The following is a 17,837-nucleotide window of genomic DNA, read 5'->3' as shown; positions in this document are numbered from 1 at the left end:
ATACCAATTAGAAAACCCAGAAAGGGAGAAGGAAAGGGTGATAAAAAATAAAAATTCTGAAAATTTGTAGTCAGAGGCAATACAAGAAATAGAATTAAAAAGAATTCTTACAGGCTATTGCATCTTTTTTTTTTTTTTTTTTTTTTTTTGAGACGGAGTCTTGCTCTGTCACCCAGGCCAGAGTGCAGTGGCCGGATCTCAGCTCACTGCAAGCTCCGCCTCCCGGTTTCCCGCCATTCTCCTGCCTCAGCCTCCCGAGTAGCTGGGACTACAGGCGCCATCACCTCGCCCGGCTAGTTTTTTGTAGTTTTAGTAGAGACGGGGTTTCACCATGTTAGCCAGGATGGTCTCGATCTCCTGACCTCATGATCCGCCCGTCTCGGCCTCCCAAAGTGCTGGGATTACAGCAGGCTATGTATCTTAATGTATACAGCAGGATATACACACCCAAGTTTGTACTTAAGTTACAAAGCACCTATGACCCAAACATGCAACTGAATAGCTAAACAATCCCGAGAATTCATATCTCTACATATGTGTTCTTCCCCTATTCCATATGTCTTACCTTCTTAAATCCCTACCCCCATGAGATAATTGCTCCCTTTTTTTGTACCACTGGTAAGAAAGAAATATTGGGAACATTTTCAATGGGGAAATTAGTATATACTCATCTTGAGTGGAAAAACTAACATATCTGTTTCCTATTCATACAGCATGGACAGCAAGCAGCATCCCTACTGCTATGAAACTTTATAATGGTGTCATCACTATTAAAAGTATCAGTTACACTACTCTCGTAAAGCCTTCACACAATTGATTTTTATGTGACCTCACCCTGAAATATTCTATCACCCCAATCAAAATAAGCCTATTTTTTTCAACTACTGAAAATAAAAGTGTTTAAACATACCACAGCATACCACTGCTACTAGAAAAAGGAACAAGAAGATTTACTTATTATCAACTTACCTCATGTAAATTCAATTCTTTTACTTTCTCTTTTAATATAACCTGTAAGACAAAAAAGTATGTTCTTATGCCCATTTAAATCTGTAATTTTAAATAGTTTTCATATGCACACATAGTTTTATTTTGTATATATGGCTCATTTCCCTCATACTCAATATTGGAGAGAATTTCTTTTACAGTTTGAGACAGATTATTTTAGCACCATTTTTTTAACTTGAGCAATGATGCAATATTCTCCTAAAAAAGGAATTTTGGCCGAGCACAGTGGCTCACACCTGTAATCCTAGCACTTTGGGAGGCCGAGGCAGGTAGATTGCCTGAGGTCAGGAGTTTGAGACCAGCCTGGTCAACATAGTGAAACCCTGTCTCTACTAAAAATACAAAAATTAGCTGGATGTGGTGGCGCCTGCCTGTAATCCCAGCTACTCGGCAGGCTAAGGCAGGAGATTCACCTGAACCCAGGAGGCAGAAGTTGCAGTGAGCCAAGATCGCTCCACTGCACTTCAGCCTGGGCAACAGGAGTCAAACTCTGTCTCAAAAAAAAAAAAAAGTAAGTCAATCTTAATTTTGAAAGTTTTGACTCCGTGGTGACCAGACAGTAGTTAAAATGAATGATAAGTGATAACAAGGAAGTTTACTATTTAAGAAAAAACTCTGAGACTAAATATAGCTTATTAGAGTATATTTCATCTTAAAGTGAAGAAAATAGGCAAGTAAAATTTGAGGGGAAAGTCTCTAAATGTTGGTGTCTTACATTCCTGAACTAAAAATGGATTTGAGGGTAAATCCTATTTTCAGAAATCACACTAGAAGCTACTATCAGGCCTCATAGGGATATACTAAATTTCCTATCCAGTATATTTTAAAGATCAAATTTACTGTATGTCTTGTGACTTGACTAGTTTTATCAGTCAATTTCACTTAAGTGACTGCAAAGGCCAATTTTACTTTCTAGTTAGCCTACATACAAATATCTTGTAAGTTGTCAAGATCATAATAGGTGGCCAGGCACAGTAGCTCACACCTGTAATCCCAGCACTTGGGGAGGCCAAGGTGGGCGGATTGCTTTAGCCCAGGAGTTTAAAACCAGTCTAGGCAACACAGCGAAACCCTGTCTCTACAAAAAATACAAAAATTAGCCAGGTGGTGCATGCCTGTAATCCCTGCTACTTGGGAGGCTCACTTGAGCCCAGGAGGCAGAGGTTGCAGTGAGCTGAGATTGCACCACTGCACTCCAGCCTGTGTGACAGAAGTGAGACCCTGTCTCAAAACAAAACAAAACAGATTATGATAGAAGCCTGAGAAACATGGTGAGACCCCGTTTCTACAAAAGTACAAAATTAGCCAGGGGTGGCGGTGTGCACCTGTAGCCCCAACTATGCATGCCACCACACTCAGCTAAGGTGGGAGGATCACCTGAGCCCAGGGAGGTCAAGGCTGCAGTGAGCTGCGATCATGTCACTGCAGTCTAGTCTGGGTGACAGAGACCCTGTCTAAAAAAAAAAAAAAAAAAAAAAGATTATGATAGGACTGAGATGAAAAGATTCATTCATTTAGAAAACTAAAATACTCAACTCTGATTATGGATCCCACATGAGACCTATGACAGTGTGGGGTTACCTAAGGACATCAGTATGTCTATCTAGGGAAGGTGCCAATGAGCTCAGATTTCAAAGATACATGGACGAAAGATGAACAGAAAGATAAGCAGTCCTGGCTGGGCGCAGTGGCTCACACCTGTAATCCCGGCACTGTGGGAGGCCAAGGCGGGCAGATCACGAGGTCAAGAGATCAAGATCATCCTGGCCAACATGGTGACACGGTGTCTCTACCAAAAATATAAAAATTAGCCGGGCGTGGTGGCGGGTGCCTGTCGTCCCAGCTACTTGGGAGGCGGAGGCAGGAGATCACTTGAACCCGGGAGGTGGGGGGTGCACTGAGCCGGGATCTTGCCATTGCACTCCAGCCTGGTGACAGAGTGAGACTCCGTCTCAAAAACAAACAAACAAAAACAAGATAGGCAGTTCTGAAGTGTTACAGTTCCGCAACATCAGTGTCAGCAAGGTTAAAGACTCAAATAAGCTGAAGCTCCCCTGTACCCAAGAAGAAAGCTAAGAGTAACAAAAAATAAGATTTTCATGCTTAGAGCCAAAGGAAAATCTAGGCCCCCTGTTTGGTGTTAGTGGTAAAATATTAATGGAAGAAAAAAATAATTTTACTCGGCCTTCAAGAAAAGATAAGTGTATTAACTTAAAGACAAAATCAGTGAAGGACTAGGTATTAACAGCTATGATCCAAGTTTGCAGACTTCTAGTGGATAATATGAGTTAACATTTAAAGTACAAAAGGCAGTAGATGAGATCACTGTAACACAGCTGGTCACCTTCTAGGAACTATGTCTTCTAATAAAGAAGGAAGGAAAAATTTCACTTAATGGTATCTCAGAACTCCATTAAGTTGACAGTAACTTTAAGAATTACAAGCTATATAGCATTTCTCTTTAGCAAACTGTTGGCTCAAGCTTCCTGCTAAATTATATTATATCATTTGAACTTTCCATAGCTTCAAGTAATGCTTATAAAATAAGAGAATACTTAAGAAAATGAAGTTGATATATTATACTGCAAATTGGCAGTGAGATGCTAAAATGAACACAAGTAAATTCAGTCCCAGTTTAAAGTATGAGTGGAAATCAGAGTTCTCAGTTTTTTTTGGGGAAAAATAAATCAAAGCCAAACTGAATTAAATTTCTCACCTGTTTGTAGGCATAAAATTCTTTGTGTGCTTGATGTCTTAGCCTAAAAGACAGAAATTAGTAATGCAATATTGAGATTTCAAACATAGTAACTTGAAGAAAAATAAAAAGCTGCTGGTATTGGTATTAATTTATATCATTTATGGCTCAAATGATATAAATTAGAACCTTTACCCTGAAATGCACCCAAATGACGTATCTCTTAACATGTTATGTGAAAGTGACCAGGGAACCATGAAATGTTACCCAAACGTAAGATGACTGAATTCTTTTTATACTGACAGTCTACTTATTTCAATAATATTTATATTTTTTCTTAATTAGAAAAAATTTAAGTATAACATACATCCAATGAAGTATAAAACCTTAAGTATACAGCTCAAAATCTTAAAAAATGTACATACCAGCACAACTATTGCTCATATCAAAACACAGTACATTTCCAGCACATCTGGGCCCTCTAAAATGACCCTTCCTAATCAATATCCATGCCCCAGAGGTAGCACTATCCTGATTTCTAACACTGTAGACTAATTATATCTGTTTTTGAACTTCATGTAAATGGACATTTGGTATATACTCGTTTGTGTTTGGTTTCTTTCAGTCTACAATGCCTTGTGAGATTCTTCCATATGGTTGTAGTAATTGTCTTTCTGACTGACATACAGTATTCCATTGTATGAATATAATATCTTTTATTTATCCATTTTACTGCTGATGAATATTTAACTACTTCCTGTTTGAGGGTATTACTAATAAAGCTGATACACAAATTCTACATGTCTTTTAGTGGACATATATACTCATTTCTGTTCAGTATATACCCAGGAGTAGAACTGCTGGTTCAAAGTACCAGACAGGCTGGGCACTGTGGCTCACGCCTGTAATCCTAGCACTTTGGGAGGCCAAGGCAGGCAGATGGCCTGAGGTCAGGAGTTTGAGACCAGACTGGCCAACATGGAGAAACCCCCAACTCTACTAAAATACAAAATTAGCCAGGCGTGGTGACACATGCCTGTAATCCCAGCTACTTGGGAGGCTGAGGCAGGAGAATCGCTTGAACCCAGGACGTGAAGGTTGCAGTGAGCCGAGATCATGCCACTGCACTCCAGCCTGGGTGATACAGTGAGACTCTGTCTCAAACAAACAAACAAACAAACAAAATCAAAGTACTCACCCCGGCCGGGCACAGTGGCTCCTGCCTATAATCACAGCACTTTGGGAGGTTGAGGCAGGAAGATCACTTGAGCCCAGGAGTTCGAGACCAGCCTGGGCAACACAGTGAAACCTCACCTCTACAAAAAATACAATTATCTGGGCATGGTGGCGTGTGGCCTGTAATCCCAGCTACTCAGGAGGCTGAAGCAGGAGGACTGCTTGAGCCTGGGAGGTGAAGGCTGCAGTGAGCTGGGATTGTGTCACCCCATTCCAGCCTGGGTGGACAGAGTGAGATCCTGTCTCAAAAAAAAGAAAAAAAAGAAAAAACCTCATAACAATTTTACTCCTATGGGTAGTTCACGAGAGTTCTAGGTGTTCACATCTTTGCAGGTTAAGTTTGAAAAAATTTTAAATTTAAGTAAGTCTAATTTATCAACTTTTCCCAATTAGGTTAGTTCTTTTCGTGTCCCATTAAAGAAATCTTTGCCTATCCCAAGACTATGAAGATATTCTCCCATGTTGTTAAAACAATTTGTTGTTTTACCTATCGAATATAGGTCTATGATCCATCTGAAATTGGTCTTTATGTATGCTATGAGGTAGGCGTCCAGATGCTTTTTATCCTCATATAGATTTTCATTTGCCTTACCATCATTTATTGAAAAGATTCTCCCCTTTCTCCACTACACTGCAGTGGCACATCTGTTGTAAATCAGATGTATCGAATATGTGAGTCTATTTCTAGAGCTGCTATTATTCTGCTCCACTGGTCTATTTGCCTATCCTTGTATACTGACTGGGGTGAATGTGTCCCCCTCAGCTCCCAATTCATGTCAAACTGAAACCTCAGAATATAACCTTATTTGAAAATAGGGTATTTTCAGATTATTAGTTCGTTAAGATGAGGTCATACTGGATTAAGGTGAGCCTTAAATTCAATTTGACTGCTATCCTTAGAAGAAGAGGAGAGGATACGCAGAGACAGATGGAAAAGAAAGCCATGTGAAGACAGAGACAGAGACTGAAGTGAGGCAGCTACAAGCCAAGGAATGCCAAGGCTTTCTGGTACTCCCTGCAAGCTAGGAAAAGGCAAGAAAGACTCTCTCCTAGAGCCTCCAGAGGAAGCATGACTCTGCCAGCACTTTAAGTTTGAACTTTTCTAGCCTTCACAATTGTGAGAAATTACATTTCTCTTGTTTTAATTTGCCCAGTTTGTGGCACTTTGTTATACCAACACTAAGCAACCAATGTACCTTGTGTCATTATCATGCTATTTTAAAAAACTTTTATTTTGAAATAATTTTAGACAGAAAAGTTGCAAAAAATAGAATTCACGTATACCTTTCTACCAGCTTTCACATTTATATAACCATAGGTGTACATACTATGTCCACATTTAATACAACCATAGTACAATTATCAAAACCATTAAATTAACATTGATATATTAGTATTGATGTAATGTTGATGTATTATGAACTAAACTACAGACCTTATTTGAATTTTACCAGTTTTTTCTCTCATGTCCTTTTCCTGTTCTATGATCCAATCCAGGATCCCACCTTGCATCTAGCTATGTCTCCTTAGCCACCTCTAATTTGTTTTTTTTGTTTTGGAGACAGAGTCTCGCTCTGTCGCCCAGGCTGGAGTGCAGTGGCACGATCTTGGCTCACTGCAAGCTCCGCCTCCTGGGTTCACACCAGTCTCCTGCCTCAGCCTCCTGAGTAGCTGGGACTACAGGTGCCCACCAACACACTTGGCTAATTTTTTTTTGTATTTTTAGTAGAGACGGGGTTTCACCATGTTAGCCAGGATGGTCTAGATTTCCTGACCTTGTGCTTCACCCGCCTCGGCCTCCCAAAATGCTGGGATTACAGGCGTGAGCCACTGTGCCTGGCCAGCCACCTCTAATTTGTTGGGAGTTCCTTAGTCTTTCCTTGTCTTTCAAGATTCTGACATATTAAGTATGATCACTTTTTCTTGGTGGAATTTGAAGATTTCAATTTAAGATTAAGACAGTGTCCACTGGGTTTCTCCACTGTAAAGTTGTTAATTTCTCCTTTGTAACTGATAAATATCTTGAGGGAGATATGCTGAAATTATACACAGCCTCTATTTTTTTCTCAAGCTTTTGCCCACCAGTTTTAGTATCCACCTTGCTTGCAATAATTACTGTAGTGTTTGCCTAAATTCTAATGGTGGTTTTGTAGTTCTCTAATTCCTTACACATTTGTTAACTGGAGTTCTTCTATAAGGAAGAGACGTGCTTCCTTGTTTATTTGTGCAATTATTTATTTCTGTAAGTCTAGACTCATGGATATTGGTTTTAATCTATGGGTTACAGTTCAATATGGTCACTACTTTTTGTTGCTCAAACTGATTGGCTTGAGTCCTTCAGGCTGACTCTTGTGTCCTTTCAGCAAGCCCCATCCTTTCCCATGCATTTCCGTATTTACTGGCACCAAAAGATGTTTCAGGCTCATTTTATGTTCTGTGTTCCAGTCCTGGGGTTAGCCACTTCTTCCAAGGAACCCTAATTCCTTTTACTGGAGAAAAGTATTTAGAACTTCACATATGGGTGCTTGGTGAATAGCACTTTCTCTTAATATTGTTGATTTAAAACAGGTTTTGGGGTCTGGTAGTAAAAGTCCTCAAGTTTTATTCTTTTTAATGACTGGCTTGGCTATTCTTGATTCTCTGCATTTCCATATAGATTTTAATTGCCACCAGAAAGGGAAAAAAGAAAACCCTCTTGGGGTTTTGGGTGAGAATGTATGAAATTTACAGATCAATTGAGGAAGAACTGACATTTTTGCAAGACTGAGTTTCTAACCTATGAACATTATTTCTTTATTTATAGCTTTAATGTCTCTCTCACACATTTCTCCTAGACATTTGGTAATTTTTGATGCTACTGTAAATAGTATTTAAAAAATCTTTATTTTCTAGTTATTTCTTGCTACTTATATGGAAAAAAGTAATTTTTGTATATTGATCCTGTATCTGGTGACTTGCTAATTCTAAATAGTTTTCTGTAAAACTTTTGGATTTTTTAATGTACATAATTATGTTGTCCGCATATAACCACAATTTAAACCCTGCTTTTATAATCTTTATATACTTCTTTTCTAAATACACTTTTCTTTTATTCTTTTTTTCCCTGTTTTTTTGCATTGACTAGCTAGGCCCTCCAGTATGATGCTAAATAAAAGTGATAGTGAATGTCCCTATAAATACATCACTATTAAGTATGATGTTTTCTTTAGTTTTTTTTGTAGATACCCTTTCAAATTTTAGAAAGTTCTCTTGTAGTACTAGTTTATTTTACAAAAAAATCATGAATAGGTATTAAATGTTATCAATGCTTTATGATATTATACTATTAATGTGCTATATTGTATTGATTGATTTTCAAATCATTCTTGGAACAAACTTCATTTGGTTGTAATATTCTACCTTTTTTGTAGATCCCTGGATTTGATTTATAGTATTTTGCTGATGAAAAGATAGGTCTATAATTTCCTTTCTCATAATATCATTGTCAGGCTTTGAAATCAAAATTATGCTGGCCTCATGAAATGAGTTGAGAAGTATTTGTTCCACTTTTATTCTCTGGAAGTGTCATATAGGAGTGGTACTTTTTTCCTTAAATGTTTGGATCAGTTACTTGGCTTAAAATATCATTGTGGGAATGTTTTAAAAATACATTCAATTTCTTTTCTTTTTTTTTTTTTGAGACGGAGTCTTGCTCTGTCACCCAGGCTGGAGTGCAGTGGTGCGATCTTGGCTCACTGCAACCTCCACCTCCCGGGTTCAAGTGATTCTCCTGCCTCAGCCTCCTGAGTAGCTGGGGCTACAGGTATGCGCCAACATGCCCAGCTAAATTTTGTATTTTTTAGTAGAGATGGGGTTTCCCCAAGTTGGCCAGGCTGGTCTCAAACTCCTGATCTCGTGATCTGCCTTGGCCTCCCAAAGTGCCGGGATTACATCATGAGCCACCGTACCTGGCCCAAAATATATATATATATATATATTTTTGAGACGGAGTCTTGCTCTGTCGCCAGGCTGGAATGCTGTGGCGTGATCTCAGCTCACCGCAGCCTCCACCTCCACCTCTCGGGTTCAAGGGATTTCCCTGCCTCAGCCTCCCAAGTAGCTGGAATTACAGGCACATGCCACCACGCCCGCCCGGCTAATTTTTGTATTTTAGCAGAGATGGGGTTTCACCATGTTGGCCAAGATGGTCTCAATCTCCTGACCTCATGATCTGCCTCATTTCTTATTATATATATAATTATTCATATTTTCAGTTTCTTGTATCTTTTTTTTTTTTTTTTTGAGACAGAGTCTTGCTCTGTTGCCCAGGCTGGAGTATAGTGGCACAATCTCGGTTCAATGCAACCTCCGCCTCCTGAGTTCAAACCATTCTATTGTTTCAGCTTCCTGAGTAGCTGAGAATACAAGTGTGTGCCACCACATCCAGCTAATTTTTATATTTTTAGTAGAGATGGGGTTTCACCATGTTGGCCAGGCTGGTCTCGAACTCCTGACCTCAGGTGATCCGCTTGCCTTGGCCTCCCAAAGTGCTGGAATTACAGGCATGAGCCACCATGCCCAGCCCCAGTTTTTTATTTTTAAAACTTTTATTCTTTGATTTTTATTCATATTACAACTAACCGCCTTAAAGTATACAATTCAGTGGTAAGTAGTGTACTCACAATGTGGTGCATCTACCAGCTATCTCTAGTTTCAAAACTTTTCATCACTCCAAAAACACCTGATACCCATTCAGTGATCACTCCCCATTACCCCTTACTTCTATCCTCTGCAACCTCTAACCTGCTTTTTGACTGTATAGATTTGCCTATTATGGATATATTATATAAAAGGAACAATGCAATATATGGCCTTTTGTGTATGACTTTTCACCTAGCATGTTTTTGAGGTTCATCCTGGTTGTAGTATGTATCAGTACTTCACTCCTTTTTACGGCTGAATAATATTCCATTGTATGTACATACAATTATCCATTCATCTGTTGATGGACATTTGGGTTGTTTATACCTTTTGGCTATTATGAAACATTTCTGTACACATTTCTGTGTGGACATATATTTTCATTTGTCTTGGGTATATACCTAGGAATGAAAATCTGGGTCACATGGTTTAATATTTTGAAGAACTGGCCAGGTGCGGTGGCTCATGCCTGCAATCCTAGCACTTTGGGAGGCTGAGGCAGGTGGATCACAAGGTCAGGAGTTCAAGTCTGGCCAACATAGTGAAACCCCATCTCTACTAAAAATACAAAAAATTAGCTGGGTGTGGTGGTGGGAGCCTGTAATCCCAACTAACTTGGGAGGCTGAGGCAGAAGAATTGCATAAACCTGGGAGGCAGAGGTTGCAGTGAGCTGAAATTGCGCCATTGCACTCCAGCCTGGGCAACAGTGTGAGACTCTGTTTCAAAAAAAAAAAAAAAAATTTTTTTTTAAGATCTACCAAATTCTTTTTCACAGCAGCTGCATCATTTTGCATTCCTACCAGCAATATATGCAGGTTCTTATTTCTCCACATCCTCATTAACACTTACTATTTTTCTGTTTTTGATTACAGCATCCTAGTAGGTGTGAAGTGGTATTCCATTGTGTTTTTAATTTGGAATTCCTTTTTTTTTTTTTGAGATGGAGTCTTGCTCTGTCGCCCAGGTTGGAGTGCAGTGGCGCGATCAAGGCTTACTGCAACCTCCACTTCCTGGGTTCACTCCATTCTCCTGCCTCAGCCTCCCGAGTAGCTGGGACTACAGGCGCCTGCCACCACGCCCGGCTAATTTTTTGTATTTTTTAGTAGAGACGGGGTTTTACCGTGTCAGCCAGGATGGTCTCGATCTCCTGACCTCATGATCCACCCGCCTCGGCCTCCCAAAGTGCTGGGATTACAGGCGTGAGCCACTGTGCCCAGCCTGAAATTCCTTAATGACCAATAATGTCAAACATCTTTTCGTGTGCTTTTTGGCCATTTGTGTATCTTCTTTGGAGAGCTGTCTAAATCTTTTGCCCATTTTAAATTGGGTTATCTTTTGCTGTTAAATTGTAAGAGCTTTTAATATATTCTGCGTATTAAACCCTTATTCAGATATGACTTGCAAATATTTTTCTCCCGTTCTGTAGGTTGCCTTATCACTTTCTTGATGTCCTTTGATGTACAAATGTTTCACATGTTAATATCCAGTTTCCCAGTATCATTGGTTGAAGAAACAATTCTTTCCTTCCCCATTGAATGATCTTGGCACCCTTGTTTGCATATTAATTTGTCATAGATGTTGGATTTATTTCTGGACTCTCAATTCTATTCTATTGGTTTATATGTCTATCTTTATACCAGTACCACAATTTTTTGATTACAGTAGCTTTTTGAAGTTTTGAAATCAGGAAGTGTGACTCCTTCTATTTTGTTTTCTTTTCAAAACTGCTTTGGCTATTTGGGGCCCCATTTCCAAATGAATCTGAGGATTGCTTTTTCTATTTCTGTAAAAAAGGGCCATTGGAATTTTGATATGGATTGCACTGAACCTATAGATTGCCTTGCAGAATAATGACACTAACTATATTATAAAGACTATATAAATCCATGAACATGGGGTGCCTTTACATTTATTTAGGTCTTCTTTAATTTCTTTCAGCAATGTTTTGTAGTTTTCAGGGTATAAGTCTTTCACTTCCCTGGTTAACTTTATTCCTTAAAATTTTATTCTTTTGGATGCTATTGTAAATGGGATTGTTTCCTTTATTTCCTTTTCAGATTGTTCATTGCTGATGTACAGAAACAACTGATTTTTGTGTGTTGATCTTGGACACTGAAAGTTTGCTGAATTTATTTGCTCCAGTAGTGTGTGTGTGTGTATCCTACGAGATTTTCTCTATATAGGATCATATCATCTGCAAATGGAGATAGTTTTACTTCTTTCTAGTTAGATGCCTTCTACTTCTTCTTCTTGTCTAATTATTCTGGCTAGAACTTCCAGTACAATGCTGAACAGCAGTGATAAAGTGGGCATTCTTGTTGTGTTCTGATCTTAGGGGAAAGCTTTCCATCTATTACCAGAAAGTACAATGTTAAGCTGTTTTTTTTTTTTTTTTTTTTGGGGAAAACTTTCCCCTTATTTCCACAAAAAATAAATTTAAACTTTTTTTTTTTTTTTTTTTTTTTTTAATAAATGTCCTTTTTTGTTTCAGTTTTGATTTACCTTTTTTTTTTTTTTTTAGGAATCTATGTAATTCACCCAAAATTTCAAGTTTATTGCCATAAATGCATAATATTCTTTGTATTCTTTGTGACCTTCTAATGTTTATAGGATTTGTAATAATATCCCTTTTTCATTAGTGATATTAGTAATTTATATTTTCTTTCCTCTTTTTCCTGATTAGTTTTCTAGGGATTTATCAATTTTATTAATATTTCCAAAGAACTAGCTTTGGTTTCAATAATTTTTACTATTATACATTTATTTTCTATTTCATTGATATGGTGCTTAGTTTTTTTACTTTCTTCCTTTTACTTTTTCTTGGGTTTAAATGGCCTTTTAGCTCCATGAAAATGCAGCTCATTGGTTTTTGTCTTTCTTGCCTAATACATGAATTTAAAACTACAGCTTTCTCATAAGTGTATTAATTATGTAGTTCAAATAATCTATATCCTTACGGGGTTTTTGCTTCTTTTACCTTTTATTTCTTTATGTGAAAACAGTAACATTTTCACGTAAAGAAACTATTTTCACGTAAAGAAATAAAATGGACCGGATGTGGTGGCTTATCCCTGTAATCCCAGCACTTTGGGAGGCTAGGGTAGGAGGATCACTCGAACCCAAGAGCTCAAGACCAGCCTAAGGAACATAGTGGGACTGTGTCTCTACAAAAAATTTAAAAATTAGCCGGGTTCGGTGGCTCATGCTTGTAATCCTAGCACTTTGGGAGGCTGAGGCGGGTGGATCATTTGAGGTCAGGAGTTCCAGACCAGCCTGGCCAACACGGTAAAACCCCATCTCTACTAAAAATATAAGAATTAGCCAAGCATGGTGGTACACGCTGTAATCCCAGCTACTTGGGAGGCTGAGGCAGAAGAATTGCTTGAACCCGGGAGGCGGAGGTTGCAGTGAGTCGAGAATGTGCCACTGCACTCCAGCCTGGGTGACAGAGTGAGACTCTGTCTCAAAAAAAGAAAAAGAAAAAATGAGCCAGGCATGATGGTGTGTGCCTATAGTCTCAGCTACCTGAGAGGCTGAGGTAGCACTGCTTGAGCCTGGGAGGTTGAGGCTGCAGTAAGCTATGATCATGCCATTGTACTCCAGCCCGGGTGACAGGGTGAGACCCTGTCTCAAAAAAAAAGTTAATAATAATAAAATAAATAATAAAAAAATAAAATGAATTCCATTAGAAGTCATTAAAATTAGACTTGATTTGTTAATTCATTTTGCTTATTTGAATATTTTAATTAGATCTGCACGTTTTCCCGAAACTGAACTTGTTACTTCCAGCTACCACATGGATCAATTTGTGCTCACCTTTTTCTTCTATCTGTGGCTCAAAATTCATCCCTTCTAGAAAGTTCTCCCTTAAATTAACTTGATTCTATGAAGTTAATTTGTCTCCTCCATTACTCTAACTCCCACTAATTATCTAATATTTTACACTGCACTATTTTATTTTGCATTGCTAAACAGATATCCAAAGAGTATTTAAGAAGGCATGATTAACAATGCTGAACAGTGCTAGAGAAATTATAAAACTGTGTAGCTTATGGCCACTGCAAATTTGTGGTCTCCAGTCTCAGCCTGATTCTCCACACTGCTCTCTAATCCTTCTATCTATTCATGCTCAGTATCCTAAGCTTTCATGCAGTGGTTCTTTCAAACCCTTGACACTCTCTTTAAGTGTTACCCTATCACTCCCTCCCCTATAATTTTCAACTGTCAATTTTTTACTACACAGATAAATAAAGGGAGCTGTCATGTATGCAAGCTTTCTCACTCACGGCTCCACATGGCTATGAGTGTTCTGTTTTCCACAGTTACTCTCATCTCCGTCTTAGGAAAAGGTGTTCTCTTAATTAGGAATAATATTGCTATCTCTCTTATGTGTGTCTCTTTTCACCTCTATGATTTCTTCTTTCTCATAAATCTTCTACAATTGGCTCATTCTCCTTAATATATGCATAAACATACCAAAATCTCTATCTTACAAAAAAACCCAGCACTAAAATACTTCCTTGATTCTACAGCAACTCCTTCTCCCCTCAACCTAATCTTTTCTCAGCCAAGGTTCTTCAAAGACAGCGTTATATTCCTTGTATCCACTTTCACCTACTAGCCAGGTCTTGCCCCATTATAGCCTCTACTATCCCTTACCCTTTACTCTGGAAATTTTTCTACCAAAGATTAAGGATGCAAACCTTATTGTCAAATGTAATACGAACTTTTCAATTCTTATCCTCTTTGTGAGCAGCTGACATAATTGACTCAATCCATTGAAACACTACTTGTGGGGCATCTTTCTCATAATATTCCCTGCCCCTGTTTTTTTTTTTTTTTTTTTTTTTTTTTTTGGAGACGGAGTCTGCTCTGTTGCCCAGGCTGGAGTGCAGTGGCACAATCTCAGCTCAAGGCAACCTCCGCCTTCTGGGTTCAAGTGATTCTCCTGTCTCAGCCTCCTGAGTAGCTGGGATTACAGGCATGTGCCACCACGCCTGGCTAATTTTTATATTTTTAATAGAGACAGGGTTTCACCATGTTGGCCAGGCTGGTCTCAAACTCCTGACCTCAGGTGATCCACCCACCTTGGTCTCCCGAAGTGCTGGGATTATAGGCGTGAGCCACCATGCCCGGCCTCGATTTTCCTCTTATCTCCTGCTAGCCCTTCTTAGTCTCTTTTAAGGGCTCCTCTTAAATATCAATGTTTCCTTAGGATTCTGCCCTGGGCCCATTTTATTTTACTATACACATTCCCTCTAGGCAACACTCCTGGCTTCAGCTTCTACCTGTTAATTACATGACCTCCTTTTTCCAGATCAGACTTCTCACAAGCTTTAGAGCTATACATACAACTAAGTATTAAACATCTTGACAGTTACACAGGGAACTCAGACCCCCATCTCTGAAAGGGAATCTGTCATCCTTTCACTTAAAACGTGCCATTTCATTTTCTATCTCTCTGAAGGGATTGCTATCTACCCAGCTGCCTAAGCCAGAAGTCCAAGATTCTAAACTTATCCCCTTTTCTGTCCTTAATGTTCAGTCATTAATTTCTGTTTATTTTCACCTCCCAAGTATTTCTCACAACCACAACATCTTTTCTAGATCTACTGTCATTATTTTGGTTCAAGACCTCATAATAACTGTAGCCCCAAAATTTCCCTGAATTCTTCAAAATTTAGTTTTGATTATTACTAAAACATAATACATAATAATTGTACATATTTATGAGGTACATGTAATATTTTGATACAAGCATATAATGTATAATGATCAAATCAGGGTAACTGGGATATGCATCACTCCTCTCTTTTTTGTTTTTAATTTTATCCAAGTTACATATGTTGTCATATGTGGCTCTACAGGGTTAACAACAAAAAAATCAGCAGTCCTCTGTCCTCTTCCCAAGAGAGAACCCATTTTTTCCCCCTTTAGCTTACTATTTTGATCCTGACTTCCAAGTTTCTAAGTAAGTTGCTTGTGTTGGTACTTCTTGAGTTTTTAGTCTTAGGCATATCTAATGACTTCCTACTAGGGAACCATTCATTCATTTACCCAACAAATACTTATCAAGTGCTTAATATTGTGCCAGGTACGATTCTGGGTGTTTGAGATATAACAAACAGAACAAATAACCATCAGGGAAAAAAATGAACAAACATAAATTAGAATATTATATAATTCATTATAAAATAGGATCTTTCTTTGCAAGGTAAGATGCCCTTCTTTTGTGTTCCAGCAGTGCCCTGTTCACAGCCCTATCATAGTCAGCACATTCTATACTATAATCCTGTGTACGACTGTGGTTGGTGGTGACTGTCTTTAGACCTAAGTTATATTCTTCCTATGGTTCTGCTGAGTCCAGTGGTGGTGACTGGAAGGAGCTCTCTGCAGAACAGAAGAACCTCCTGGGAAGGTGCTGGAGAGCTTAGGTTATCATAAAAAACAAGCTAGGGTAGTTCTGGAGGAACTGACTCCACGGATCTCTAGATTAACTGCAAAGACTTGTTAAATCCCAATTTACCATTTGAAACATTAAAGGTAACAAATTAGGATCATCATAAAGGAAAGCTCCTTACACCATGATTAAATTTTTAAAATTGGCTGGGCGCAGTGGCTCATGCCTGTAATCCCAGCACTCTGGGAGGCTGAGGTGGGTGGATCACAAGGTCAAGAGATCTAGAATATCCTGGCCAACATGGTGAAACCCCGTCTCGACTAAAAATACAAAATTTAGCTGGGCATGGTGGCGGGCACCTGTAGTCCCAGCTACTCGGGAGGCTGAGGCAAGAAAATGGCGTGAACCCAGGAGGCGGAGCTTGCAGTGAGCCGAGATTGTGCCACTGCACTCCAGCCTGGTGACAAAGCAAGACTCTGTCTCAAAAAAAAGATAAAAGAAAAAATTTTACCAATGACTAGTAAATGAAGTTTAGAAATGTTTGAACATTTCTGATTAAACATGATAATTCAATTTTAGAGTAACAGATCCTAATTTCTTTGCTTTGTTAGCTTATTTTTTAATCTTTTAATTTTTTTTTTTTTTTGAGACACAGTCTCACTCTGTTGCCCAGGGTAGAGTGCAGTGGCGCGATCTTGGCTCACTGCAACCTCTGCCTCCAGGGTTCAAGTGATTCTCATGCCTCAGCCTCCCAATTAGCTGGGACTACAGGCGTGTGCCACCACACCCAACTACTTTTTGTATTTTTAGTTAGAGATGGGGTTTCACTTGTTGGCCAGGCTGGTCTTGAACTCCTGACCTCAAGTGATCCGCCCGCCTTGGCCTCCCAAAGTGCTGAAATTACAGGTGTGAGCCACTGCACCTGGCCTGTTAGGCTGATTATAAAAAAGGATAAGGCTGGGTGTGGTGGCTTATACCTATAATTTTAGCATTTTGGGAGGCAGAGCTGGGAGGACTGCTTGAGCCCAGGAGTTCAAGACCAGTTTGGAAAACATAGTGCGACTTTGTCTCTACAAAAAATACAAAAATTAGCTGGGTGTGGTGGTGCATGTCTTAGAGTCCCAGCTACTCAGGAGGCTGAGATGGGAGGATCACTTGTGCTAGAAGGTTGAGGCTTCAGTGGGCCTCATGTCACTATACTCCAGCCTGGACGACAGAGTGAGACACTATCTTGGAAAAAAAAAAAAAAAAAGATACAAAAGGATAAAATTAAGTACATATCATTATTTTTTCTTTATCACTTTACTTATTTGCTTATTAAAAGGAATACAATGAGGTAAAAGGGTGTTTCATAACTTACTTTTCAAAGAATTTACCCAGAATCACAAATTGGTACATTAGTGGGGGTTTTTTTGGTTTGTTTAAAGTTAAAGGCTTATTTAATTCTTTGACATAGTAATACAAAATATATTATGAGCTATAATATTTTAGAATTAAATATTTACTATAACTCCTCCCTTATAACATTTTCCTTTTTTACATTTTGTGTATATTTTTATAATTTTGCCCTTTAAAAATAATTTTAGTTTTGAAATATTAAATTTACATATTTCCATATTTTTATATTCTGAGGTCCTATATATGCTATGGCTAATTCTCTAATTTTTAAAAATGCTGAATATTTATATAATGTTTATCAAACTATTATTAATTTATATTTGAGTGTTTTACTATATTGGAATTGCAGTAATATTAACATTTGTGTAAACACACAAAACCTTGCTGTTCTTGCTAGAAAGAGATGTAAAAATCTGAAC

The 17,837-nt window shown here is 38.5% G+C and overlaps 1 protein-coding gene across 1 annotated transcript in view; it reads right to left on the bottom strand.

The window, feature by feature from the left end:
* RNF24 (ring finger protein 24) overlaps window positions 1-17,837 on the bottom strand; it is a 53,108-nt gene that overhangs the window by 22,254 nt on the left and 13,017 nt on the right. Inside the window, exons 3-4 of the mRNA XM_017878237.1 lie at window positions 3,725-3,767; window positions 970-1,011 (exon numbers count right to left, since the gene is read on the bottom strand). Coding sequence (XP_017733726.1) covers window positions 970-1,011; window positions 3,725-3,767 — 85 coding nt within the window. The remainder of the gene's footprint in view (window positions 1-969; window positions 1,012-3,724; window positions 3,768-17,837) is intronic.

The sequence above is a fragment of the Rhinopithecus bieti genome, unplaced genomic scaffold (assembly GCF_001698545.2).
Source record: "Rhinopithecus bieti isolate Rb0 unplaced genomic scaffold, ASM169854v2 scaffold_65, whole genome shotgun sequence".
Classification (NCBI taxonomy): Eukaryota; Metazoa; Chordata; class Mammalia; order Primates; family Cercopithecidae; genus Rhinopithecus; species Rhinopithecus bieti.
This window is presented reverse-complemented; position numbering and strand designations above follow the sequence as displayed.